Raw genomic sequence first — 27,737 nt, forward strand, 5'->3', positions numbered from 1 at the left:
TGTGTTGACGAGTGTAGCTGTTAAGTTCAGTTTGCGCATCTTATCAATACAATGTGTTCTATACAGCTGACAACATTCTACAAGGAAAGAATCACTTAATCAATGATATAATGAACCAGATTACCCCGGGACTTAGACGAGTGATAACTCAGTTCTAGAATGTTGTCCTTGGTGAGAATGAATTGCCTTTGTTTAGACATCCAACCTGTATTGTAGTTTCATGACCAGAGACACATCTTCAAATGCACAGTGTTTATTTATTCAGAGTGGTACATGCATTAATACAGTGAATTTATAGGATCCTTCCCACCATATGATTGATATATCAAGGTATGGAAAAGTTGCACTTGTCCTGATGTGAAAATGTGCTTAAAAATTCTACAGCTTGGCTCCCGAGTGGTGCAGCGGTCTAAGGCACTGCATCTCAGTGTTTGAGGCGTCCTCACCGGATGGTCTGGGATCGTGGGTGCCTCACCGGATGGTCTGGTAGAGGTCAACTGTCCTTATGGTGCAACAGACCTTACCGTTGAAGAGGCAGTGAAGTCGAAGAATTTCTATATCAAGGAGCGATGGTCTTACAGCCACCGTAAAGACCATCCTTACTGGTACCAGGTCCAAGGTCTGCTCCACATCACTGGAAGGGACACCCGCTTCTTCATTGTGTGGACAACCAAAGCCTCCGTCACCTTCCAGCGTGACGACCTCTGACAGACTCATATTGCTCCTCCTGTCAATACCTGTTTTCAGAGAAGCCAATGGTCCAAAAATATTCCACATAGTTCATATGTAACAGTTTCCGTCCCTCTCCTCGCCCCTACCTGGGCTCAAACCAGGGACCCTCTGCACACAAAGACAACAGCCTCCCTCAAAGCATCGTTACCCATCGCGCCACAAAAGCCGTGGCCCTGCAGAGCAAAGGGAACAACTACTTCAAGGTCTCAGAGCGAGTGACGTCACCGATTGAAACACTATCAGCGCGCACCACCGCTAACTAGCTAGCCATTTCACATACACACAAACTAGGCTCCCAGAATATGTTACATTACATACAAGTTTTGCTCAAAGCAGCCAACTAAAGTAATGTAGTTAATTTTATCATGGGCACAGTGTGAATTTATATCTGTGATGTTCAAATGATTTATTACCCCCCGTGTCTTACATGTTGAAGGCCCCAGTCATCCCTGCCTGTATCTGGCCTCGTTGAAAAACAAGTGAACAATGAATAAAGAGCATACACAAACAATAGGCTCACTGAGCAAAAATATAAACGCAACATGTAAAGTGTTGGTCCCATGTTTCATGAGCTGAAATAAAACATCCCAGACATGTTCCATAGGCACAAAAAGCTTATTTCTCACAAATGAGTTGACATCCCTGTTAGTGAGCATTTCTCCTTCGCCAAGATAATCCATCCACCTGACAGGTGTGGCATTTCAAGAAGCATGATCATTACACAGGTGCACCTTGCGCAGGGGACAATAAAAGGCCACTCTAAAATGTGCAGTTTTGTCACAACACAATGCCACAGATGCCAAGTTGAGGGAGCGTGCAATTGGCATGCTGACTGCAGGAATGTTGCCAGAGTATTGAATGTTAATTTCTCTACCTTAAGCCACCTCCAGCATCGTTTTAGGGAATTTGGCAGTACGTCCAACAGGCCTCACAAACACAGACCACGTGCAACCACGCCAGGCAAGGACCTCAACATCCGGCTTCTTCACCTGCGGGATCGTCTGAGACCAGCCACCCGGACAAGCTGATGAAACTGGGTTTGGACATTTCTGCTGGAATGGAGGAATGATCTGGAATGCTTAACTAGATTCAGGACAGTCTAGACCAGGGATCATCAACTAGATGATCAGGACAGTCTAGACCAGGGATCATCCATTAGATCAGAACAGTCTAGGACAGGGATCATCAACTAGATGATCAGGACAGTCTAGACCAGGGATCGTCAACTAGATGATCAGGACAGTCTAGACCAGGGATCGTCAACTAGATGATCAGGACAGTCTAGACCAGGGATCATCAACTAGATTCAGGACAGTCTAGACCAGGGATCATCAACTAGATTATCAGGACAGTCTAGACCAGGGATCATCAACTAGATGATCAGGACAGTCTAGACCAGGGATCATCAACTAGATGATCAGGACAGTCTAGAACAGGGATCGTCAACTAGATGATCAGGACAGTCTAGAACAGGGATCGTCAACTAGATGATCAGGACAGTCTAGACCAGGGATCGTCAACTAGATGATCAGGACAGTCTAGAACAGGGATCGTCAACTAGATGATCAGGACAGTCTAGAACAGGGATCGTCAACTAGATGATCAGATCAGTCTAGACCAGGGATCATCAACTAGATTCAGGACAGTCTAGAACAGGGATCATCAACTAGATTATCAGGACAGTCTAGGACAGGGATCATCAACTAGATTATCAGGACAGTCTAGACCAGGGATCATCAACTAGATTCAGGACAGTCTAGACCAGGGATCATCAACTAGATTCAGGACAGTCTAGACCAGGGATCATCAACTAGATTATCAGTACAGTCTAGACCAGGGATCATCAACTAGATTATCAGGACAGTCTAGACCAGGGATCATCAACTAGATTATCAGGACAGTCTAGACCAGGGATCATCAACTAGATTATCAGGACAGTCTAGACCAGGGATCATCAACTAGATTCAGGACAGTCTAGAACAGGGATCGTCAACTAGATTATCAGGACAGTCTAGACCAGGGATCGTCAACTAGATTATCAGGACAGTCTAGACCAGGGATCGTCAACTAGATTATCAGGACAGTCTCGACCAGGGATCATCAACTAGATTCAGGCCTCCCGAGTGGCGCAGTGGTCTAAGGCACTGCATCGCAGTAGCTAGCCGTGCCACTGGGGATCCTGGTTCGAGTCCAGGCTCTGTCGCAGCTGGCCGCTCCTGGGAGACCCATGGGGCAGCGCACAATTGGCCCAGCGTCATCCGGGTTAGAGGAGGGTTTGGCCGGCAGGGATGTCTTTGTCCCCTAGCGACTCCTGTGGCGGGCCGGGCGCATGCATGCTGACACGGTCACCAGGTGTACAGAGGAGGAAAATACAAAGAAAAAAACCAACCGGTCTTTTTCTACCACCATCTTTGAAATGCAGAGAAAGAGAAAGGTCATAGTTCTAGCCATCATCTGGTTGTAATTCCGATAGTGTCCACAGGATGGCAGCAGTGTATGTGCAAAGTTTCAGATGGATAACGAGAAAAACAAGATTTTTAGCGTGAAGTCACCAAGTACATTTGGGCAAATCGTGAAGGAGACATTCGCATTAATATTACATTTTTCTGAAAGAATATCATCAAATCGGACTGAATTAGCTTTCCAAGTATTAGTAGCCATATTATAAGTTCAATATTTACAAAACACCCAGTTTTCATAATTCAGAATATCCTTACAATTTTTGTCCAAAATGAAAAGGCATGCTGTCGTACAAGGTTAGAAGCTACATTTTACGAAAAATAAATGGTTTCCGGATACTCCTGTAAAGCCCAGCTCATTGTAATCTAGCTAGCTTTGTTTGACAAAGATAGTCGTTCAAGTCATGGCCGCCCGCGTCATCGGCGTGCCATGAAGGCGTCGCTCTCTGACCAAATATGGTGTCCTATAGGATATACTACACCCCTAATGAAAGCTTTCTTAGTGTCCAACAAGCTTTCTCTACCCCTAACCTCGTTCTGAACAACTCCAAAATAAAGTGGTTTGGTAAGAAGAATGCCCCTCTCCCCACAGGTGTTATTACTACCTCTGAGGGTTTAGAGCTTGAGGTAGTCACCTCATACAAGTACTTGGGAGTATGGCTAGACGGTGCACTGTCCTTCTCTCAGCACATATCAAAGCTGCAGGCTAAAGTTAAATCTAGACTTGGTTTCCTCTATCGTAATCGCTCCTCTTTCACCCCAGCTGCCAAACTAACCCTGATTCAGATGACCATCCTACCCATGCTAGATTACAGAGACATCATTTATAGATCGGCAGGTAAGGGTGCTCTCGAGCGGCTAGATGTTCTTTACCATTCAGCCATCAGATTTCCTTATTGGACACATCACTGCACTCTATACTCCTCTGTAAACTGGTCATCTCTGTGTACCCGTCACAAGACCCACTGGTTGATGCTTATTTATAAAACCCTGTTGGGCCTCACTCCCCTGATCTGAGAAGCATTTTGCTTCACTCGCATTAACATCTGCTAACCATGTGTATGTGACCAATAAAATGTGATATCTACTGCAGCCCTCGTTCTCCACATACACCACCCGTTCTGCCAGTCACATTCTGTTAAAGGTCCCCAAAGCACACACATCCCTGGGTCGCTTCTCTTTTCAGTTCGCTGCAGCTGGCGACTGGAACGAGCTGCAACAAACTCTCAAACTGGACAGTTTTATCTCAATCTCTTCATTCAAAGACTCAGTCATGGACACTCTTACTGACAGTTGTGGCTGTTTTGTGTGATGTATTGTTGTCTCTACCTTCTTGATTTTTGTGTTGTTGACTTTGCCCAATAATGTTTGTACCGTGTTTTTGTGTTAGTTATCTTTATGTAGTGATGTGTGTTTTGTCCTATATTTATTGTATAATTTAAATCCCAGGCCGCCGTCCCCGCAGGAGACCTTTTAGTAGGCCGTCATTGTAAATAAGAATTTGTTCTTAACTGACTTGCCTGGTTAAATAAATGAAATGCATTGGTGTCTATGGGAGATATACTGTATATAGATTAACTGGGTGTGACTCTCCACAACAGCACCATAGTAGCTCATTTTGACTCATTTACATTTATTCAGCAGTCATTTCCACGGAAACCATATATCCAGCTTCACATCTTTGTGCGTTTCACTTGTTTATAGATGATGTCATGTAAATAGAATGTTCTTTATCAAGGGTTAGAAAACAAGAACATGTCCTGGGGAAGAAGGGGATTGGCCGAGAGCTTAGACAGGAGTGATGTCATAAATAAAGCCCCACCTACTCTGTAAATGAAGATTCCACCAATCCTACAGCATTATAGAAGGTACCAATAGATCAGCTCCACACCTGGAGATAAGCAGCATGGCCGGTTGGCTTGGTTCCCATCTAAAGACTTGATATAGGTGAGTGAACTCTGGCCAATCAATCAATGAACAAACTACAAGGGAGAACATACAACCAGCAGAACTGCAGACCTGTCAATGTGTTCACATACACAACATATGGTGCCTCAGAGGAGCTGGGGTGGTCTGCAGTGGGCATGTGAGTGAGTCTAGGGGGCATTCTCCATCTTACTTGGCTTTTAACATAATCTCCAATACTCTGGGTACACACACAGCGTCTGTAACAGTTCCCTTTATAAACATGAGTGACATTATGGACTCTGGTCTAAACTAACTACCTGGTCGCAATAAATAAAGAGAGCTGGAGAGGGGTGTTATACTCTGGGAGGGGAGTGAGTCCTGCCTCACCCCTTTAAGGGGGAGTGTCCGTGTGGTGGGCCAGCTAATCACAGAAGCATGATGAAAAGGTTTCCACCAATCAGATCAGCTTGCCGACGGCTGCAGCCAACCACAGCATGGCCTGGTGAGAGCGTTGTCCAATCAGAGCAGCATGGTGACAGGCTTCTCCAGGAACTTCCTGAACTCTGCGAGCCACTGAGCGCCGATCGCTCCGTCCACCACGCGATGGTCACAACTCAACGTCACCGACATCATGCTGGCCACGTCAAACCTACACACACACACACACACACACACACACACACACACACACACACACACACACACACACACACACGACAGAGCACAGTATGATCACCATTAGTTTTAAAAGCCCTGTCCCTAACCCGTCAATATCATGACGTCACATTATGAAATCACATTAAATCATGTCAATGAGGACACCATCGCTTCAACCTGTCAATCTAACCAGTGTCTCGTCAACCAGGCCTACTGCATCTCTGGTGGTGCTGAAACCATTAGTTTGACACCCCTTATATTGACCATTGTAGTACAGTGCAGTCTAGCCTAGTAAAGTACAGTGCAGTCTAGCCTAGTAAAGTACAGTGCAGTCTAGCCTAGTAAAGTACAGTGCAGTCTAGCCTAGTAAAGTACAGTGCAGTCTAGCCTAGTAAAGTACAGTGCAGTCTAGCCTAGTAAAGTACAGTGCAGTCTAGCCTAGTAAAGTACAGTGCAGTCTAGCCTAGTAAAGTACAGTGCAGTCTAGCCTAGTAAAGTACAGTGCAGTCTAGCCTAGTAAAGTACAGTGCAGTCTAGCCTAGTAAAGTACAGTGCAGTCTAGCCTAGTAAAGTACAGTGCAGTCTAGCCTAGTAAAGTACAGTGCAGTCTAGCCTAGTAAAGTACAGTGCAGTCTAGCCTAGTAAAGTACAGTGCAGTCTAGCCTAGTAAAGTACAGTGGAGTCTAGCCTAGTAAAGTACAGTGGAGTCTAGCCTAGTAAAGTACAGTGGAGTCTAGCCTAGTAAAGTACAGTGGAGTCTAGCCTAGTAAAGTACAGTGGAGTCTAGCCTAGTAAAGTACAGTGGAGTCTAGCCTAGTAAAGTACAGTGGAGTCTAGCATAGTAAAGTACAGTGGAGTCTAGCATAGTAAAGTACAGTGGAGTCTAGCCTAGTAAAGTACAGTGGAGTCTAGCATAGTAAAGTACAGTGGAGTCTAGCCTAGTAAAGTACAGTGCAGTCTAGCCTAGTAAAGTACAGTGCAGTCTAGCCTAGTAAAGTACAGTGCAGTCTAGCCTAGTAAAGTACAGTGCAGTCTAGCCTAGTAAAGTACAGTGCAGTCTAGCCTAGTAAAGTACAGTGCAGTCTAGCCTAGTAAAGTACAGTGCAGTCTAGCCTAGTAAAGTACAGTGCAGTCTAGCCTAGTAAAGTACAGTGCAGTCTAGCCTAGTAAAGTACAGTGCAGTCTAGCCTAGTAAAGTACAGTGCAGTCTAGCCTAGTAAAGTACAGTGCAGTCTCGCCTAGTAAAGTACAGTGCAGTCTCGCCTAGTAAAGTACAGTGCAGTCTCGCCTAGTAAAGTACAGTGCAGTCTCGCCTAGTAAAGTACAGTGCAGTCTCGCCTAGTAAAGTACAGTGCAGTCTCGCCTAGTAAAGTACAGTGCAGTCTCGCCTAGTAAAGTACAGTGCAGTCTCGCCTAGTAAAGTACAGTGCAGTCTCGCCTAGTAAAGTACAGTGCAGTCTCGCCTAGTAAAGTACAGTGCAGTCTCGCCTAGTAAAGTACAGTGCAGTCTCGCCTAGTAAAGTACAGTGCAGTCTCGCCTAGTAAAGTACAGTGCAGTCTCGCCTAGTAAAGTACAGTGCAGTCTCGCCTAGTAAAGTACAGTGCAGTCTCGCCTAGTAAAGTACAGTGCAGTCTCGCCTAGTAAAGTACAGTGCAGTCTCGCCTAGTAAAGTACAGTGCAGTCTCGCCTAGTAAAGTACAGTGCAGTCTCGCCTAGTAAAGTACAGTGCAGTCTCGCCTAGTAAAGTACAGTGCAGTCTCGCCTAGTAAAGTACAGTGCAGTCTCGCCTAGTAAAGTACAGTGCAGTCTCGCCTAGTAAAGTACAGTGCAGTCTCGCCTAGTAAAGTACAGTGCAGTCTCGCCTAGTAAAGTACAGTGCAGTCTCGCCTAGTAAAGTACAGTGCAGTCTCGCCTAGTAAAGTACAGTGCAGTCTCGCATAGTAAAGTACAGTGCAGTCTCGCATAGTAAAGTACAGTGCAGTCTCGCATAGTAAAGTACAGTGCAGTCTCGCATAGTAAAGTACAGTGCAGTCTAGCATAGTAAAGTACAGTGCAGTCTAGCATAGTAAAGTACAGTGCAGTCTAGCATAGTAAAGTACAGTGCAGTCTAGCATAGTAAAGTACAGTGCAGTCTAGCATAGTAAAGTACAGTGCAGTCTAGCATAGTAAAGTACAGTGCAGTCTAGCATAGTAAAGTACAGTGCAGTCTAGCATAGTAAAGTACAGTGCAGTCTAGCATAGTAAAGTACAGTGCAGTCTAGCATAGTAAAGTACAGTGCAGTCTAGCATAGTAAAGTACAGTGGAGTCTAGCCTAGTAAAGTACAGTGCAGTCTAGCCTAGTAAAGTACAGTGCAGTCTAGCCTAGTAAAGTACAGTGCAGTCTAGCCTAGTAAAGTACAGTGCAGTCTAGCCTAGTAAAGTACAGTGCAGTCTAGCCTAGTAAAGTACAGTGCAGTCTAGCCTAGTAAAGTACAGTGCAGTCTAGCCTAGTAAAGTACAGTGCAGTCTAGCCTAGTAAAGTACAGTGGAGTCTAGCCTAGTAAAGTACAGTGGAGTCTAGCCTAGTAAAGTACAGTGGAGTCTAGCCTAGTAAAGTACAGTGGAGTCTAGCCTAGTAAAGTACAGTGGAGTCTAGCCTAGTAAAGTACAGTGGAGTCTAGCCTAGTAAAGTACAGTGCAGTCTAGCCTAGTAAAGTACAGTGCAGTCTAGCCTAGTAAAGTACAGTGCAGTCTAGCCTAGTAAAGTACAGTGCAGTCTAGCCTAGTAAAGTACAGTGCAGTCTAGCCTAGTAAAGTACAGTGCAGTCTAGCCTAGTAAAGTACAGTGCAGTCTAGCCTAGTAAAGTACAGTGCAGTCTAGCCTAGTAAAGTACAGTGCAGTCTAGCCTAGTAAAGTACAGTGCAGTCTAGCATAGTAAAGTACAGTGCAGTCTAGCCTAGTAAAGTACAGTGCAGTCTAGCCTAGTAAAGTACAGTGCAGTCTAGCATAGTAAAGTACAGTGCAGTCTAGCATAGTAAAGTACAGTGCAGTCTAGCATAGTAAAGTACAGTGCAGTCTAGCATAGTAAGTACAGTGCAGTCTAGCATAGTAAGTACAGTGCAGTCTAGCATAGTAAAGTACAGTGCAGTCTAGCATAGTAAAGTACAGTGCAGTCTAGCATAGTAAAGTACAGTGCAGTCTAGCATAGTAAAGTACAGTGCAGTCTAGCATAGTAAAGTACAGTGCAGTCTAGCATAGTAAAGTACAGTGCAGTCTAGCATAGTAAAGTACAGTGCAGTCTAGCATAGTAAAGTACAGTGCAGTCTAGCATAGTAAAGTACAGTGCAGTCTAGCATAGTAAAGTACAGTGCAGTCTAGCATAGTAAAGTACAGTGCAGTCTAGCATAGTAAAGTACAGTGCAGTCTAGCATAGTAAAGTACAGTGCAGTCTAGCATAGTAAAGTACAGTGCAGTCTAGCATAGTAAAGTACAGTGCAGTCTAGCATAGTAAAGTACAGTGCAGTCTAGCATAGTAAAGTACAGTGCAGTCTAGCATAGTAAAGTACAGTGCAGTCTAGCATAGTAAAGTACAGTGCAGTCTAGCATAGTAAAGTACAGTGCAGTCTAGCATAGTAAAGTACAGTGCAGTCTAGCATAGTAAAGTACAGTGCAGTCTAGCATAGTAAAGTACAGTGCAGTCTAGCATAGTAAAGTACAGTGCAGTCTAGCATAGTAAAGTACAGTGCAGTCTAGCATAGTAAAGTACAGTGCAGTCTAGCATAGTAAAGTACAGTGCAGTCTAGCATAGTAAAGTACAGTGCAGTCTAGCATAGTAAAGTACAGTGCAGTCTAGCATAGTAAAGTACAGTGCAGTCTAGCATAGTAAAGTACAGTGCAGTCTAGCATAGTAAAGTACAGTGCAGTCTAGCATAGTAAAGTACAGTGCAGTCTAGCATAGTAAAGTACAGTGCAGTCTAGCATAGTAAAGTACAGTGCAGTCTAGCATAGTAAAGTACAGTGCAGTCTAGCATAGTAAAGTACAGTGCAGTCTAGCATAGTAAAGTACAGTGCAGTCTAGCATAGTAAAGTACAGTGCAGTCTAGCATAGTAAAGTACAGTGCAGTCTAGCATAGTAAAGTACAGTGCAGTCTAGCCTAGTAAAGTACAGTGCAGTCTAGCCTAGTAAAGTACAGTGCAGTCTAGCCTAGTAAAGTACAGTGCAGTCTAGCCTAGTAAAGTACAGTGCAGTCTAGCCTAGTAAAGTACAGTGCAGTCTAGCCTAGTAAAGTACAGTGCAGTCTAGCCTAGTAAAGTACAGTGCAGTCTAGCCTAGTAAAGTACAGTGCAGTCTAGCCTAGTAAAGTACAGTGCAGTCTAGCCTAGTAAAGTACAGTGCAGTCTAGCCTAGTAAAGTACAGTACAGTCTAGCCTAGTAAAGTACAGTGCAGTCTAGCCTAGTAAAGTACAGTGCAGTCTAGCCTAGTAAAGTACAGTGCAGTCTAGCCTAGTAAAGTACAGTGCAGTCTAGCATAGTAAAGTACAGTGCAGTCTAGCATAGTAAAGTACAGTGCAGTCTAGCATAGTAAAGTACAGTGCAGTCTAGCATAGTAAAGTACAGTGCAGTCTAGCATAGTAAAGTACAGTGCAGTCTAGCATAGTAAAGTACAGTGCAGTCTAGCATAGTAAAGTACAGTGCAGTCTAGCATAGTAAAGTACAGTGCAGTCTAGCATAGTAAAGTACAGTGCAGTCTAGCATAGTAAAGTACAGTGTAGTCTAGCATAGTAAAGTACAGTGCAGTCTAGCCTAGTAAAGTACAGTGCAGTCTAGCCTAGTAAAGTACAGTGCAGTCTAGCATAGTAAAGTACAGTGCAGTCTAGCCTAGTAAAGTACAGTGTAGTCTAGCATAGTAAAGTACAGTGCAGTCTAGCCTAGTAAAGTACAGTGTAGTCTAGCATAGTAAAGTACAGTGCAGTCTAGCATAGTAAAGTACAGTGCAGTCTAGCATAGTAAAGTACAGTGCAGTCTAGCATAGTAAAGTACAGTGCAGTCTAGCATAGTAAAGTACAGTGTAGTCTAGCATAGTAAAGTACAGTGCAGTCTAGCATAGTAAAGTACAGTGCAGTCTAGCATAGTAAAGTACAGTGGAGTCTAGCATAGTAAAGTACAGTGCAGTCTAGCATAGTAAAGTACAGTGTAGTCTAGCATAGTAAAGTACAGTGTAGTCTAGCATAGTAAAGTACAGTGCAGTCTAGCATAGTAAAGTACAGTGGAGTCTAGCATAGTAAAGTACAGTGCAGTCTAGCATAGTAAAGTACAGTGGAGTCTAGCATAGTAAATAGTGCAGTCTAGCATAGTAAAGTACAGTGCAGTCTAGCATAGTAAAGTACAGTGCAGTCTAGCATAGTAAAGTACAGTGCAGTCTAGCATAGTAAAGTACAGTGCAGTCTAGCATAGTAAAGTACAGTGCAGTCTAGCATAGTAAAGTACAGTGCAGTCTAGCATAGTAAAGGACAGTGCAGTCTAGCATAGTAAAGTACAGTGCAGTCTAGCATAGTAAAGTACAGTGCAGTCTAGCATAGTAAAGTACAGTGCAGTCTAGCATAGTAAAGTACAGTGCAGTCTAGCATAGTAAAGTACAGTGGAGTCTAGCATAGTAAAGTACAGTGTAGTCTAGCATAGTAAAGGACAGTGCAGTCTAGCATAGTAAAGTACAGTGTAGTCTAGCATAGTAAAGTACAGTGCAGTCTAGCATAGTAAAGTACAGTGCAGTCTAGCATAGTAAAGGACAGTGCAGTCTAGCATAGTAAAGTACAGTGCAGTCTAGCATAGTAAAGTACAGTGCAGTCTAGCATAGTAAAGTACAGTGCAGTCTAGCATAGTAAAGTACAGTGTAGTCTAGCATAGTAAAGTACAGTGCAGTCTAGCATAGTAAAGTACAGTGCAGTCTAGCATAGTAAAGTACAGTGTAGTCTAGCATAGTAAAGTACAGTGCAGTCTAGCATAGTAAAGTACAGTGTAGTCTAGCATAGTAAAGTACAGTGGAGTCTAGCATAGTAAAGTACAGTGTAGTCTAGCATAGTAAAGTACAGTGTAGTCTAGCATAGTAAAGTACAGTGTAGTCTAGCATAGTAAAGTACAGTGCAGTCTAGCATAGTAAAGTACAGTGCAGTCTAGCATAGTAAAGTACAGTGCAGTCTAGCATAGTAAAGTACAGTGTAGTCTAGCATAGTAAAGTACAGTGTAGTCTAGCATAGTAAAGTACAGTGTAGTCTAGCATAGTAAAGTACAGTGCAGTCTAGCATAGTAAAGGACAGTGCAGTCTAGCATAGTAAAGTACAGTGCAGTCTAGCATAGTAAAGTACAGTGCAGTCTAGCATAGTAAAGTACAGTGCAGTCTAGCATAGTAAAGTACAGTGCAGTCTAGCATAGTAAAGTACAGTGTAGTCTAGCATAGTAAAGTACAGTGTAGTCTAGCATAGTAAAGTACAGTGCAGTCTAGCATAGTAAAGTACAGTGCAGTCTAGCATAGTAAAGTACAGTGCAGTCTAGCATAGTAAAGTACAGTGTAGTCTAGCATAGTAAAGTACAGTGCAGTCTAGCATAGTAAAGTACAGTGTAGTCTAGCATAGTAAAGTACAGTGCAGTCTAGCATAGTAAAGTACAGTGCAGTCTAGCATAGTAAAGTACAGTGCAGTCTAGCATAGTAAAGTACAGTGTAGTCTAGCATAGTAAAGTACAGTGCAGTCTAGCATAGTAAAGTACAGTGTAGTCTAGCATAGTAAAGTACAGTGCAGTCTAGCATAGTAAAGTACAGTGCAGTCTAGCCTAGTAAAGTACAGTGCAGTCTAGCATAGTAAAGTACAGTGCAGTCTAGCATAGTAAAGTACAGTGCAGTCTAGCCTAGTAAAGTACAGTGCAGTCTAGCCTAGTAAAGTACAGTGCAGTCTAGCATAGTAAAGTACAGTGCAGTCTAGCATAGTAAAGTACAGTGCAGTCTAGCATAGTAAAGTACAGTGCAGTCTAGCATAGTAAAGTACAGTGCAGTCTAGCATAGTAAAGTACAGTGTAGTCTAGCATAGTAAAGTACAGTGTAGTCTAGCATAGTAAAGTACAGTGCAGTCTAGCCTAGTAAAGTACAGTGCAGTCTAGCATAGTAAAGTACAGTGCAGTCTAGCCTAGTAAAGTACAGTGCAGTCTAGCCTAGTAAAGTACAGTGCAGTCTAGCATAGTAAAGTAAAGTGTAGTCTAGCATAGTAAAGTACAGTGTAGTCTAGCATAGTAAAGTACAGTGCAGTCTAGCATAGTAAAGTACAGTGCAGTCTAGCATAGTAAAGTACAGTGTAGTCTAGCATAGTAAAGTACAGTGCAGTCTAGCATAGTAAAGTACAGTGCAGTCTAGCATAGTAAAGTACAGTGTAGTCTAGCATAGTAAAGTACAGTGCAGTCTAGCATAGTAAAGGACAGTGCAGTCTAGCATAGTAAAGTACAGTGCAGTCTAGCATAGTAAAGTACAGTGCTGTGAAAAAGTATTTCCCCCCTTCCTGATTTCTTATTTTTTTGCACATCACACTTAAATGTTTCAGATCAAACAAATGTTAATATTAGACAAAGAAAACGCAAAATGCAGTTAAGTGATGATTGTATTTATTAAAGGGAAAAAAGCTATCCGAACCTTCATGGCCCTATGTGACAAAGTAATTGCTCCCCCCTTGTTAAATCATGAATTTACTGGTTAATCACATGTTTTTGGAAAGCTGAGTTCAATTTCACTAAACACCCAGGTCAGTAGAACCCCCTCTCTGTCTCACTAGCCACACCCAGGTCAGTAGAACCCCCTCTCTGTCTCACTAGCCACACCCAGGTCAGTAGAACCCCCTCTCTGTCTCACTAGCCACACCCAGGTCAGTAGAACCCCCTCTCTGTCTCACTAGCCACACCCAGGTCAGTAGAACCCCCTCTCTGTCTCACTAGCCACACCCAGGTCAGTAGAACCCCCTCTGTCTCACTAGCCACACCCAGGTCAGTAGAACCCCCTCTCTGTCTCACTAGCCACACCCAGGTCAGTAGAACCCCCTCTCTGTCTCACTAGCCACACCCAGGTCAGTAGAACCCCCTCTCTGTCTCACTAGCCACACCCAGGTCAGTAGAACCCCCTCTCTGTCTCACTAGCTACACCCAGGTCAGTAGAACCCCCTCTCTGTCTCACTAGCCACACCCAGGTCAGTAGAATCCCCTCTCTGTCTCCCTAGCCACACCCAGGTCAGTAGAACCCCCTCTCTGTCTCACTAGCCACACCCAGGTCAGTAGAACCCCCTCTCTGGTAGTGATGGTGGTGGTAGTGATGGTGGTAGTGATGGTGGTGGTAGTGATGGTGGTGGTAGTGATGGTGGTGGTAGTGATGGTAGTGATAGTGGTAGTGGTGGTGGTAGTGATGGTAGTGATAGTGATGATGGTGGTAGTGATGGTGGTGGTAGTGATGGTGGTGGTAGTGATGGTGGTGGTAGTGGTAGTGATGGTGGTGGTAGTGATGATGGTGGTGGTAGTGATGGTGGTGGTAGTGATGGTAGTGATAGTGGTAGTGATGGTGGTGATAGTGATGGTGGTGGTAGTGATGGTGGTGGTAGTGATGGTGGTGGTAGTGATGGTGGTGGTGGTGGTGGTGTGATGGTGTTGGTGTGATGGTGGTGGTGTGATGGTGTTGGTGTGATGGTGGTGGTGTGATGGTGGTGGTAGTGGTGGTGGTGGTAGTGGTGGTGGTGGTAGTGGTGGTGGTGGTAGTGTGATGGTGGTGGTAGTGATGGTGGTGGTGTGATGGTGGTAGTGGTGGTAGTGGTGGTGGTGGTGGTGATGATAGTGATAGTGGTGATAGTGATGGTGGTGGTAGTGATGGTGGTGGTAGTGATGGTGGTGGTAGTGATGGTGGTGGTGGTGATGGTGGTGGTGGTGATGGTGGTGGTAGTGATGGTGGTGGTAGTGATGGTGGTGGTGGTGATGGTGGTGGTAGTGATGGTGGTGTGGTGGTGGTGGTAGTGATGGTGGTGGTGGTGATGGTGGTGGTGGTGATGGTGGTGTGATGGTGGTGGTATGATGGTGGTGGTAGTGATGGTGGTGTGATGGTGGTAGTGGTAGTGGTGGTGGTGGTCGTGGTGGTGGTGGTAGTGGTCGTGGTGGTGGTGGTAGTGGTAGTGATGGTGGTGGTAGTGGTAGTGATGGTGGTGGTAGTGGTAGTGATGGTGGTGGTAGTGGTAGTGATGGTGGTGGTAGTGGTAGTGATGGTGGTGGTAGTGGTAGTGATGGTGGTGGTAGTGGTAGTGATGGTGGTGGTAGTGATGGTGGTGGTAGTGGTAGTGATGGTGGTGGTAGTGGTAGTGATGGTGGTGGTAGTGATGGTGGTGGTAGTGATGGTGGTGGTAGTGATAGTGGTGGTAGTGATGGTGATGGTGGTGGTAGTGATGGTGGTGGTAGTGATGGTGGTGGTAGTGGTAGTGATGGTGGTGGTAGTGGTAGTGATGGTAGTGATGGTGGTGGTAGTGATGATAGTGATAGTGGTGGTAGTGGTGGTGGTGGTAGTGATGGTAGTGGTAGTGGTAGTGATGATGGTGGTGGTAGTGATGGTGGTGGTGGTAGTGATGGTGGTGGTGGTAGTGATGGTGGTGGTGATGGTGGTGGTGGTAGCGATGGTGGTGGTGGTAGCGATGGTGGTGGTGGTGATGGTAGTGATGGTGGTGGTAGTGATGGTGGTGGTGGTAGTGATGGTGGTGATGGTAGTGATGGTGGTGGTAGTGATGATGGTGGTGGTAGTGATGATGGTGGTGGTAGTGATGGTGGTGGTAGTGATGATGGTGGTGGTAGTGATGGTGGTGGTAGTGATGATGGTGGTAGTAGTGATGATGGTGGTGGTAGTGATGATGGTGGTGGTAGTGATGATGATGGTGGTAGTGATGATGGTGGTAGTAGTGATGATGGTGGTAGTAGTGATGGTGGTGGTAGTAGTGATGGTGGTGGTAGTAGTGATGGTGGTGGTAGTAGTGATGGTGGTGATGGTGGTGGTAGTGATGGTGGTGGTAGTAGTGATGGTGGTGGTAGTGATGGTGGTGGTAGTGGTATTGGTAGTGGTGGTGGTAGTGATGGTGGTGGTAGTGGTATTGGTAGTGGTGGTGGTAGTGATGGTGGTGGTAGTGGTATTGGTAGTGGTGGTGGTAGTGATGGTGGTGGTAGTGATGATGATGGTAGTGATGATGAGGTAGTGATGGTGGTGGTAGTGATGGTGGTGGTAGTGATGGTGGTGGTAGTAGTGATGGTGGTGGTAGTGATGATGGTGGTGGTAGTGATGGTGGTGGTAGTGATGGTGGTGGTGGTAGTGATGATGGTGGTAGTAGTGATGATGGTGGTAGTGATGGTAGTGGTAGTGGTAGTGATGGTGGTGGTAGTGATGGTGGTGGTAGTGATGGTGGTGTGATGGTGGTGGTGGTGGTAGTGGTGGTGGTAGTGATGGTGGTGGTGGTAGTAGTGATGGTAGTGATGGTAGTGATGGTGGTGGTAGTGATGGTGGTGATGGTGGTGGTAGTGGTAGGCCGCAGGGCCAGACGGATTACCAGGACGTGTACTACATGCATGCACTGACCAACTGGCAAGTGTCTTCGCTGACATTTTCAACCTGTCTCTGACCGAGTCTGTAATACCAACGTGTTTCAAGCAGACCACCATAGTCACTGTGTCCAAGAACACTTAGGTAATCTGCCTAAATGACTACCGACCCGTAGCACTCACGTCGGTAGCCATGAAGTGCTTTGAAAGGCTGGTCATGGCTCACATCAACACCATTATCCCAGAGACCCTAGACCCACTCCAATTTGCATATGTCCCAACAGATCCACAGATGATGCAATCTCTATTGCACTCCACACTGCCCTTTCCCACCTGGACAAAAGGAACACCTACATGAGCATGCTAATCATTGACTACAGCTCAGCGTTCAACACCATAGTGCCCTCAAAGCTCATCACTAAACTAAGGACCCTGGGACTAAACACCTCCCTCTGCAACTGGATCCTGGACTTCCTGACGGGCCGACCCCAGGTGGTAAGGGTAGGTAACAACATATCCGCCACGCTGACCCTCAACACGGGGGCCCCTCAGGGGTACGTGCTCAGTCCCCTCCTGTACTCCATGTTCACTCATGACTGCACGGCCAGGTACGACTCCAACACCATCATCAAGTTTGCCGATGACAGAACAGTGGTAGGCCTGATCACCGACAAGACAGCCTATAGGGAGGAGGTCAGAAACCTGGTCGTGTGCTGCCAGGACAACAACCTCTCCCTCAAAGTAATCAAGACAAAGGAGATGATTGTGGACTACAGGAAAAGGAGGACCGAGCACGCCCCCATTCTCATCGACGGGGCTGTAGTGAAGCAGGTTGAGAACTTCAAGTTCCTTGGTGTCCACATCACCAAAAAAACGATCATGGTCCAAACACACGAAGACAGTCGTGAAGAGGGCATGACAAAACCTATTCCCCTTCAGGAGACTGAAAAGATTTGGCATGGGTCCTCAGATCCTCAAAAGGTTCTACAGCTGCACCATCGAGCGCATCCTGACGGGTTGCATCACTTCCTGGTATGGCAACTGCTCGGCCTCCGACCGCAAGGCACTACAGAGGGGAGTGCGCGTACGGCCCAGTACATCACTGGGGCCAAGCTTCCTGCCATCCAGGACCTCTACCAGGCGGTGTCAGAGGAAGACCCCCCCAAAATTGTCAAAGACTCCAGCCACCTTATTCATAAACTGTTCTCTCTGCTACCGCACGGCAAGCGACACCGGAGCGCCAAGCTAAGGTCTAAAAGTCTTAACAGCTTCTACCCCCAAGCCATAAGACTCCTGAACAGCTAATCAAAGGGCAACCCAGACCCCTCTTTTACGCCGCTGCTACGCTCTGTTTATAATCTATGCATAGTCACTTTAACTCTACCTACATGTACATATTATCTCAACTAACCGGTGCCCCCACACTTTGACTCTGTACCGGTACCCCCTGTATATAGTCTCCACATTGACTCTGTACCGGTACCCCCTGTATATAGCCTCCACATTGTACCGGTACCACCTGTATATAGCCTCCACATTGACTGTACCTGTACCCCCTGTATATAGCCTCCACATTGACTCTGTACCGGTACCCCCTGTATATAGCCTCCACATTGACTCTGTACCAGTACCCCCTGTATATAGCCTCCACATTGACTCTGTACCGGTACCCCCTGTACATAGCCTCCACATTGACTCTGTACCGTAACACCCTGTATATAGCCTCCACATTGACTCTGTACCGGTACCCCCTGTATATAGCCTCCACATTGACTCGGTACCGGTACCCCCTGTATATAGCCTCCACATTGACTCTGTACCGGTACCCCCTGTATATAGCCTCCACATTGACTCTGTACCAGTACCCCCCTGTATATAGCCTCCACATTGACTCTGTACCGTAACACCCTGTATATAGCCTCCACATTGACTCTGTACCGGTACCCCCTGTATATAGCCTCCACATTGACTCTGTACCGGTACCCCCTGTATATAGCCTCCACATTGACTCTGTACCGGTACCCCCCTGTATATAGTCTCCACATTGACTCTGTACCGTAACACCCTGTATATAGCCTCCACATTGACTCTGTACCGTAACACCCTGTATATAGCCTCCACATTGACTCTGTACCGTAACACCCTGTATATAGCCTCCACATTGACTCTGTACCGGTACCCCCCTGTATATAGTCTCCACATTGACTCTGTACCGGTACCCCCCTGTATATAGTCTAGCTTGTTATTTTACTGCTGCTGGTTAATTGTTACTTCAAATTTCCTACTTTTACTTCCTATTTTTTACTTAAGAAAAAAAAAAAATATATATATATATATGTGTTAACTTCTTAAAGCATTTTTGGTTAAGGGCTTGTAAGTAAGTATTTAACTAAGGTTGTATTAGGCGCATGTAACAAATACAATTTGATGTAGATTTTTGACTTGATCTCAAGGATGATCAATGGAAACAGGATGCTCCTGAGCTCAATTTCCAGTCTCATAGCAAATGGTCTGAATACTTATGTAAATAAGGTATTTCTGTATAACTTTAATACATATGCAAAAACTTCAAATAACCTGTTTTTGCTTTGTCATTATGGGGTAGTGTGATGTCATTATGGGGTATGGTGATGTCATTATGGGGTATGGTGATGTCATTATGGGGTATGGTGATGTCATTATGGGGTATGGTGATGTCATTATGGGGTATGGTGATGTCATTATGGGGTATGGTGATGTCATTACGGGGTATGGTGATGTCATTACGGGGTATGGTGATGTCATTACGGGGTATGGTGATGTCATTATGGGGTATGGTGATGTCATTATGGGGTATGGTGATGTCATTATGGGGTATGGTGATGTCATTATGGGGTATGGTGATGTCATTATGGGGTATTGTGATGTCATTATGGGGTATTGTGATGTCATTATGGGGTATTGTGTGTAGATGGATTAAATAAATACAGATACAAATCCATTTTAGAATGAGGCTGTAACGTAACAAAATGTGGAAGAAGTCAAGGGGTCTGAATACGCTGTATGTGTAGAGGTAGTATACTGTAGATGGAGTACAGCATATACTCTGTATGTCCTAGTGTAGTTACCCTTTCTCATTGTCAGCAGGCAGCAGTCTCTTCTCCGAGCCCCCTACTGCCAGTATACAGGCCTGGGGTAATACTACAGTCTAGTATAGTGTAGTTACAGTAGTAGTAGTAGTATAGTATAGTGGTAGTGTAGTTACCCTTTCTCATTGTCAGCGGGCAGCAGTCTCTTCTCCGAGCCCCCTACTGCCAGTATACAGGCCTGGGGTAGTACTACAGTCTAGTATAGTGTAGTTATAGTAGTAGTAGTAGTATAGTATAGTGGTAGTGTAGTTACCCTTTCTCATTGTCAGCGGGCAGCAGTCTCTTCTCTGAGCCCCCTACTGCCAGTATACAGGCCTGGGGTAGTACTACAGTCTAGTATAGTGTAGTTACAGTAGTAGTATAGTGGTAGTGTAGTTACCCTTTCTCATTGTCAGCAGGCAGCAGTCTCTTCTCTGAGCCCCCTACTGCCAGTATACAGGCCTGGGGTAGTACTACAGTCTAGTATAGTGTAGTTACAGTAGTAGTATAGTGGTAGTGTAGTTACCCTTTCTCATTGTCAGCAGGCAGCAGTCTCTTCTCCGAGCCCCCTACTGCCAGTATACAGGCCTGGGGTAGTACTACAGTCTAGTATAGTGTAGCTATAGTAGTAGTAGTAGTATAGTATAGTGGTAGTGTAGTTACCCTTTCTCATTGTCAGCGGGCAGCAGTCTCTTCTCCGAGCCCCCTACTGCCAGTATACAGGCCTGGGGTAGTACTACAGTCTAGTATAGTGTAGCTATAGTAGTAGTAGTAGTATAGTATAGTGGTAGTGTAGTTACCCTTTCTCATTGTCAGCGGGCAGCAGTCTCTTCTCCGAGCCCCCTACTGCCAGTATACAGGCCTGGGGAGGGTTGATGATCGCTGAGAAGTTCTTGACGCCAAACATTCCCAGGTTAGAGATGGTAAACGTGCCTCCCTGAAACACACAGTTTTAGAGGATTCAACTCCTGGAACCTGTGGGACCAACTAATGTTGTGTGTGTGTGTGTGTGTGTGTGTGTGTGTGTGTGTGTGTGTGTGTGTGTATAATCTGTAGTTACCTGGAACTCATGCGGCTGCAGTTTCCCGTCGCGGGCCTTGGCAGCCAGGGCTGAGACATCAGAGCTGATAGCAGCCAGTCCTTTGGTGTGGGCGTTGAACACGATGGGCGTTATCAGACCGTTGGGTGTACTCACCGCCACACTCACGTCCACCACATGGTTCCTACACACACACACACACACACACAGGTTAAACCTGACCTATTGAAAAAATGTGTTTTAGCATGGTGTCAGTGTGTGTACTCACTGTCGGATAACAGAGTCGAGCCATGAGGAGTTGGCTTCAGGGACCTTAAGGCAGGCCAGAGCGCTGGCTTTAATGATGAAATCATTCACACTCAGCTTGATGTTCTGGGCCTTTACCTCCTAGGAGGGAGGGTGGGAGAGAGAGGTCGAAAAGAGAGAGAGAGGGGGGAGAGGTTACAGACAGACTCACAGAGAGACAGCCAAAGAGACAGACAGACAGAGAGACAGCCAGCCAGACGACAGACAGACAGAGACAGCCAGCCAGACGACAGACAGCCAGCCAGAGATACAGACAGACAGAGAGACAGCCAGCCAGACAGAGAGACAGCCAGAGAGACAGCCAGCCAGACGACAGCCAGAGAGACAGCCAGACAGACGACAGACAGAGAGACAGCCAGACGACAGACAGACAGCCAGACGACAGACAGACAGCCAGACAGCCAGACGACAGACAGACAGAGAGACAGCCAGCCAGATGACAGACAGACAGCCAGAGAGACAGCCAGACAGACAGCCAGCCAGACGACAGACAGAGAGACAGCCAGCCAGCCAGCCAGCCAGACGACAGACAGACAGCCAGAGAGACAGACAGACAGCCAGAGAGAGACAGACGACAGACAGACAGCCAGAGAGACAGATGACAGACAGACAGCCAGAGAGACAGACGACAGACAGACTCACAGCGTTGAGCTCCATGCGTAGTTCTAGGACGTGGTCCATGTTGACGTCAACAGACAGGTAGTAGTGGGGAATGGTCTGTTTGGACTGCATCAACCTCTGGGCTATCACCTAGGTAACAACAAGAACAATATCACCTAGGTAACAGACAGGTAGTCGTGGGGAATGGTCTGTTTAGACTGCATCAACCTCTGGGCTATCACCTAGGTAACAACAAGAACAATATCACCTAGGTAACAGACAGGTAGTAGTGGGGAATGGTCTGTTTGGACTGCATCAACCTCTGGGCTATCACCTAGGTAACAACAAGAACAATATCACCTAGGTAACAGACAGGTAGTAGTGGGGAATGGTCTGTTTGGACTGCATCAACCTCTGGGCTATCACCTAGGTAACAACAAGAACAATATCACCTAGGTAACAGACAGGTAGTAGTGGGGAATGGTCTGTTTGGACTGCATCAACCTCTGGGCTATCACCTAGGTAACAACAAGAACAATATCACCTAGGTAACAGACAGGTAGTAGTGGGGAATGGTCTGTTTAGACTGCATCAACCTCTGGGCTATCACCTAGGTAACAACAAGAACAATATCACCTAGGTAACAGACAGGTAGTCGTGGGGAATGGTCTGTTTAGACTGCATCAACCTCTGGGCTATCACCTAGGTAACAACAAGAACAATATCACCTAGGTAACAGACAGGTAGTAGTGGGGAATGGTCTGTTTAGACTGCATCAACCTCTGGGCTATCACCTAGGTAACAACAAGAACAATATCACCTAGGTAACAACAAGAACACCTGACATTAAAGTCACATGCCACACCCCGTCCTCCTCCAGTCAGATATAACGTTGACTAATTCATATTTATACCATGACATTGTTGAATACTTGTTTCTGATTGGCTTGAAGGGCATTCTAGAGCGTGCATTATTTCCCTACAACACAGGGTATATCAGAACGGTAGAATTCAATGGCTATAGTTCATTCTTACATGTTCTATGTTTGAGCAGCTTTTGAAAGCTAAAGTCGAATTGAAAACATTGGCATTGTTAAATTCGATTTTCATAATAGCAAACTAGGAATGATGGTTTGGTTAGCTAAACTAGCGAGTCTGTTTGGTTACCACGGCTCCTACTGTAGCCATCTAGCGAGTCTGTTTGGTTACCACGGCTCCTACTGTAGCCATCTAGCGAGTCTGTTTGGTTACCACGGCTCCTACTGTAGCTGAACTAGCGAGTCTGTTTGGTTACCACGGCTCCTACTGTAGATATCTAGCGAGTCTGTTTGGTTACCACGGCTCCTACTGTAGCCATCTAGCGAGTCTGTTTGGTTACCACGGCTCCTACTGTAGCCATCTAGCGAGTCTGTTTGGTTACCACGGCTCCTACTGTAGCCATCTAGCGAGTCTGTTTGGTTACCACGGCTCCTACTGTAGCCATCTAGCGAGTCTGTTTGGTTACCACGGCTCCTACTGTAGCCATCTAGCGAGTCTGTTTGGTTACCACGGCTCCTACTGTAGCCATCTAGCGAGTCTGTTTGGTTACCACGGCTCCTACTGTAGCCATCTAGCGAGTCTGTTTGGTTATCACGGCTCCTACTGTAGCCATCTAGCCAACTTGAACCCATTTCTAGTGGTAAATGTGTTAAATTATAGCCATGGTATAAAAGGGATAATCAACTCGGGGCTCTATGCGTTCTCTGGAACGTAACGCCACTCCGCGGAAAGGCCAGTTCCTCCGCTGGCGCGCCGCGGAAAGGCCAGTTCCTCCGCTGGCGCGCCGCGGAAAGGCCAGTTCCTCCGCTGGCGCGCCGCGGAAAGGCCAGTTCCTCCGCTGGCGCGCCGCGGAAAGGCCAGTTCCTCCGCTGGCGCGCCGCGGAAAGGCCAGTTCCTCCGCTGGCGCGCCGCGGAAAGGCCAGTTCCTCCGCTGGCGCGCCGCGGAAAGGCCAGTTCCTCCGCTGGCGCGCCGCGGAAAGGCCAGTTCCTCCGCTGGCGCGCCGCGGAAAGGCCAGTTCCTCCGCTGGCGCGCCGCGGAAAGGCCAGTTCCTCCGCTGGCGCGCCGCGGAAAGGCCAGTTCCTCCGCTGGCGCGCCGCGGAAAGGCAAGTTCCTCCGCTGGCGCGCCGCGGAAAGGCCAGTTCCTCCGCTGGCGCGCCGCGGAAAGGCCAGTTCCTCCGCTAGCGCGTCGCGGAAAGGTCAGTTCCTCCGCTAGCGCGTCGCGGAAAGGTCAGTTCCTCCGCTAGCGCGCTGTGGAAAGGTCAGTTCCTCCGCTGGCGCGCTGTGGAAAGGTCAGTTCCTCCGCTGGCGCGCTGTGGAAAGGTCAGTTCCTCCGCTAGCGCATCGCGGAAAGGTCAGTTCCTCCGCTAGAGCGTTGTGGAAAGGTCAGCTCCTCCGCTAGCGCGTAGTGGAAAGGTCAGTTCCTCCGCTAGCGCGCTGTGGAAAGGTCAGTTCCTCCGCTAGCGCGTAGTGGAAAGGTCAGTTCCTCCGCTAGCGCGTTGTGGAAAGGTCAGTTCCTCCGCTAGCGCGCTGTGGAAAGGTCAGTTCCTCCGCTAGCGCGCTGTGGAAAGGTCAGTTCCTCCGCTAGCGCGATGTGGAAAGGTCAGTTCCTCCGCTAGCGCGCTGTGGAAAGGTCAGTTCCTCCGCTGGCGCGCTGTGGAAAGGTCAGTTCCTCCGCTAGCGCGCTGTGGAAAGGTCAGTTCCTCCGCTGGCGCGCTGTGGAAAGGTCAGTTCCTCCGCTAGCGCGCTGTGGAAAGGTCAGTTCCTCCGCTAGCGCGCTGTGGAAAGGTCAGTTCCTCCGCTGGCGCGTTGTGGAAAGGTCAGTTCCTCCGCTAGAGCGTTGTGGAAAGGTCAGTTCCTCCGCTGGCGCGTGGTGGAAAGGTCAGTTCCTCCGCTGGCGCGTGGTGGAAAGGTCAGTTCCTCCGCTGGCGCGTGGTGGAAAGGTCAGTTCCTCCGCTGGCGCGTTGTGGAAAGGTCAGTTCCTCCGCTAGCGCGTAGTGGAAAGGTCAGTTCCTCCGCTGGCGCGTGGTGGAAAGGTCAGTTCCTCCGCTGGCGCGTGGTGGAAAGGTCAGTTCCTCCGCTGGCGCGTGGTGGAAAGGTCAGTTCCTCCGCTGGCGCGTTGTGGAAAGGTCAGTTCCTCCGCTGGCGCGTTGTGGAAAGGTCAGTTCCTCCGCTGGCGCGTTGTGGAAAGGTGAGTTCCTCCGCTGGCGCGTTGTGGAAAGGTCAGTTCCTCCGCTAGCGCGCTGTGGAAAGGTCAGTTCCTCCGCTGGCGCGTTGTGGAAAGGTCAGTTCCTCCGCTGGCGCGTTGTGGAAAGGTGAGTTCCTCCGCTGGCGCGTGGTGGAAAGGTCAGTTCCTCCGCTGGCGCGTGGTGGAAAGGTCAGTTCCTCCGCTAGAGCGCTGTGGAAAGGTCAGTTCCTCCGCTTACGCGTAGTGGAAAGGTCAGTTCCTCCGCTAGAGCGCTGTGGAAAGGTCAGTTCCTCCGCTGGAGCGCTGTGGAAAGGTCAGTTCCTCCGCTAGAGCGTTGTGGAAAGGTCAGTTCCTCCGCTAGCGCTGTGGAAAGGTCAGTTCCTCCGCTAGAGCGCTGTGGAAAGGTCAGTTCCTCCGCTAGAGCGTTGTGGAAAGGTCAGTTCCTCCGCTAGCGCTGTGGAAAGGTCAGTTCCTCCGCTGGCGCGTTGTGGAAAGGTCAGTTCCTCCGCTAGCGCTGTGGAAAGGTCAGTTCCTCCGCTGGCGCGCTGTGGAAAGGTCAGTTCCTCCGCTAGCGCGCTGTGGAAAGGTCAGTTCCTCCGCTGGCGCGTAGTGGAAAGGTCAGTTCCTCCGCTAGCGCGCTGTGGAAAGGTCAGTTCCTCCGCTTGCGCGCTGTGGAAAGGTCAGTTCCTCCGCTGGCGCGTTGTGGAAAGGTCAGTTCCTCCGCTAGCGCGCTGTGGAAAGGTCAGTTCCTCCGCTGGCGCGCTGTGGAAAGGTCAGTTCCTCCGCTGGCGCGCTGTGGAAAGGTCAGTTCCTCCGCTAGCGCTGTGGAAAGGTCAGTTCCTCCGCTGGCGCGTTGTGGAAAGGTGAGTTCCTCCGCTGGCGCGTTGTGGAAAGGTCAGTTCCTCCGCTGGCGCGCTGTGGAAAGGTCAGTTCCTCCGCTGGCGCGTTGTGGAAAGGTCAGTTCCTCCGCTGGCGCGCTGTGGAAAGGTGAGTTCCTCCGCTAGCGCGCTGTGGAAAGGTCAGTTCCTCCGCTGGCGCGTTGTGGAAAGGTCAGTTCCTCCGCTAGCGCGTAGTGGAAAGGTCAGTTCCTCCGCTAGCGCGCTGTGGAAAGGTCAGTTCCTCCGCTAGCGCGTAGTGGAAAGGTCAGTTCCTCCGCTAGCGCGCTGTGGAAAGGTCAGTTCCTCCGCTAGAGCGCTGTGGAAAGGTCAGTTCCTCCGCTAGCGCGCTGTGGAAAGGTCAGTTCCTCCGCTAGCGCGCCGTGGAAAGGTCAGTTCCTCCGCTGGCGCGCCGCGGAAAGGTCAGTTCCTCCGCTGGCGCGCCGCGGAAAGGTCAGTTCCTCCGCTAGCGCGCTGTGGAAAGGTCAGTTCCTCCGCTAGCGCGTAGTGGAAAGGTCAGTTCCTCCGCTGGCGCGCTGTGGAAAGGTCAGTTCCTCCGCTAGCGCGTAGTGGAAAGGTCAGTTCCTCCGCTAGAGCGCTGTGGAAAGGTCAGTTCCTCCGCTGGCGCGCTGTGGAAAGGTCAGTTCCTCCGCTGGCGCGCTGTGGAAAGGTCAGTTCCTCCGCTAGCGCGTAGTGGAAAGGTCAGTTCCTCCGCTAGCGCGTAGTGGAAAGGTCAGTTCCTCCGCTAGCGCACTGTGGAAAGGTCAGTTCCTCCGCTGGCGCGTAGTGGAAAGGTCAGTTCCTCCGCTAGCGCGCTGTGGAAAGGTCAGTTCCTCCGCTAGAGCGTAGTGGAAAGGTCAGTTCCTCCGCTAGCGCGCTGTGGAAAGGTCAGTTCCTCCGCTAGCGCTGTGGAAAGGTCAGTTCCTCCGCTAGCGCGTGGTGGAAAGGTCAGTTCCTCCGCTAGCGCGTGGTGGAAAGGTCAGTTCCTCCGCTAGCGCGTGGTGGAAAGGTCAGTTCCTCCGCTAGCGCTGTGGAAAGGTCAGTTCCTCCGCTAGCGCGTTGTGGAAAGGTCAGTTCCTCCGCTAGCGCTGTGGAAAGGTCAGTTCCTCCGCTAGCGCGTTGTGGAAAGGTCAGTTCCTCCGCTAGCGCGCTGTGGAAAGGTCAGTTCCTCCGCTAGCGCGCTGTGGAAAGGTCAGTTCCTCCGCTAGCGCGTAGTGGAAAGGTCAGTTCCTCCGCTAGCGCGCTGTGGAAAGGTCAGTTCCTCCGCTGGCGCGTTGTGGAAAGGTCAGTTCCTCCGCTGGCGCGCTGTGGAAAGGTCAGTTCCTCCGCTAGCGCGCTGTGGAAAGGTCAGTTCCTCCGCTAGCGCGCTGTGGAAAGGTCAGTTCCTCCGCTAGCGCGCTGTGGAAAGGTCAGTTCCTCCGCTAGCGCGCTGTGGAAAGGTCAGTTCCTCCGCTAGCGCGCTGTGGAAAGGTCAGTTCCTCCGCTAGCGCGCTGTGGAAAGGTCAGTTCCTCCGCTAGCGCGCTGTGGAAAGGTCAGTTCCTCCGCTAGCGCGCTGTGGAAAGGTCAGTTCCTCCGCTAGCGCGCTGTGGAAAGGTCAGTTCCTCCGCTAGCGCGCTGTGGAAAGGTCAGTTCCTCCGCTAGCGCGCTGTGGAAAGGTCAGTTCCTCCGCTAGCGCGTTGTGGAAAGGTCAGTTCCTCCGCTAGCGCGTGGTGGAAAGGTCAGTTCCTCCGCTAGCGCGCTGTGGAAAGGTCAGTTCCTCCGCTAGCGCGTAGTGGAAAGGTCAGTTCCTCCGCTAGCGCGTAGTGGAAAGGTCAGTTCCTCCGCTAGCGCGTTGTGGAAAGGTCAGTTCCTCCGCTAGCGCGTAGTGGAAAGGTCAGTTCCTCCGCTGGCGCGCTGTGGAAAGGTCAGTTCCTCCGCTAGCGCGTTGTGGAAAGGTCAGTTCTCGCTAGCGCGCTGTGGAAAGGTCAGTTCCTCCGCTGGCGCGTAGTGGAAAGGTCAGTTCCTCCGCTAGAGCGCTGTGGAAAGGTCAGTTCCTCCGCTAGCGCGCTGTGGAAAGGTCAGTTCCTCCGCTGGCGCGCTGTGGAAAGGTCAGTTCCTCCGCTAGCGCGCTGTGGAAAGGTCAGTTCCTCCGCTAGCGCGTAGTGGAAAGGTCAGTTCCTCCGCTGGCGCGCTGTGGAAAGGTCAGTTCCTCCGCTAGCGCGCTGTGGAAAGGTCAGTTCCTCCGCTAGAGCGTAGTGGAAAGGTCAGCTCCTCCGCTAGC

At 48.5% G+C, this 27,737-nt stretch overlaps 1 protein-coding gene across 2 annotated transcripts; it reads right to left on the reverse strand.

Annotated features, from left to right (window-relative positions):
• Positions 1-4,804: 4,804 nt before the first annotated feature.
• On the reverse strand, positions 4,805-22,442 carry LOC120037286 (dihydrolipoyllysine-residue acetyltransferase component of pyruvate dehydrogenase complex, mitochondrial-like). Of its 2 annotated transcripts, XM_038983454.1 has the most exons (6): positions 22,199-22,441; positions 21,421-22,106; positions 20,741-20,859; positions 20,494-20,656; positions 20,234-20,370; positions 4,805-5,748 (listed from the first exon to the last, which is right to left on the reverse strand). In XM_038983454.1, the coding sequence occupies exons 2-6, from the start codon at positions 21,508-21,510 to the stop codon at positions 5,619-5,621; spliced, it is 639 nt and encodes a 212-aa protein (XP_038839382.1). In that variant the 5' UTR covers positions 21,511-22,106; positions 22,199-22,441; the 3' UTR covers positions 4,805-5,618. The 2 variants fall into 2 exon arrangements, with proteins under 2 accessions (XP_038839382.1, XP_038839383.1); XM_038983455.1 differs by lacking the exon at positions 4,805-5,748 and adding an exon at positions 20,077-20,158 and having other exon boundaries at positions 20,296-20,370; positions 21,421-22,442.
• Positions 22,443-27,737: the final 5,295 nt, after the last annotated feature.

The sequence above is a fragment of the Salvelinus namaycush genome, unplaced genomic scaffold (assembly GCF_016432855.1).
Source record: "Salvelinus namaycush isolate Seneca unplaced genomic scaffold, SaNama_1.0 Scaffold1670, whole genome shotgun sequence".
Classification (NCBI taxonomy): domain Eukaryota; kingdom Metazoa; phylum Chordata; class Actinopteri; order Salmoniformes; family Salmonidae; genus Salvelinus; species Salvelinus namaycush.

What these genes read in the sequence shown, in the direction of transcription:
- LOC120037286 (XM_038983454.1), bottom strand. Translation starts at nt 21,510, where the DNA reads ATGCAGTCCAAACAGACCATTCCCCACTACTACCTGTCTGTTGACGTC. An exon ending in CTCGACTCTGTTATCCGACA is followed by an intron (nt 20,657 to 20,740) that starts GTGAGTACACAC and finishes GTGTGTGTGTAG; the next exon opens with GAACCATGTGGTGGACGTGA. An exon ending in TGCAGCCGCATGAGTTCCAG is followed by an intron (nt 20,371 to 20,493) that starts GTAACTACAGAT and finishes TGTGTGTTTCAG; the next exon opens with GGAGGCACGTTTACCATCTC.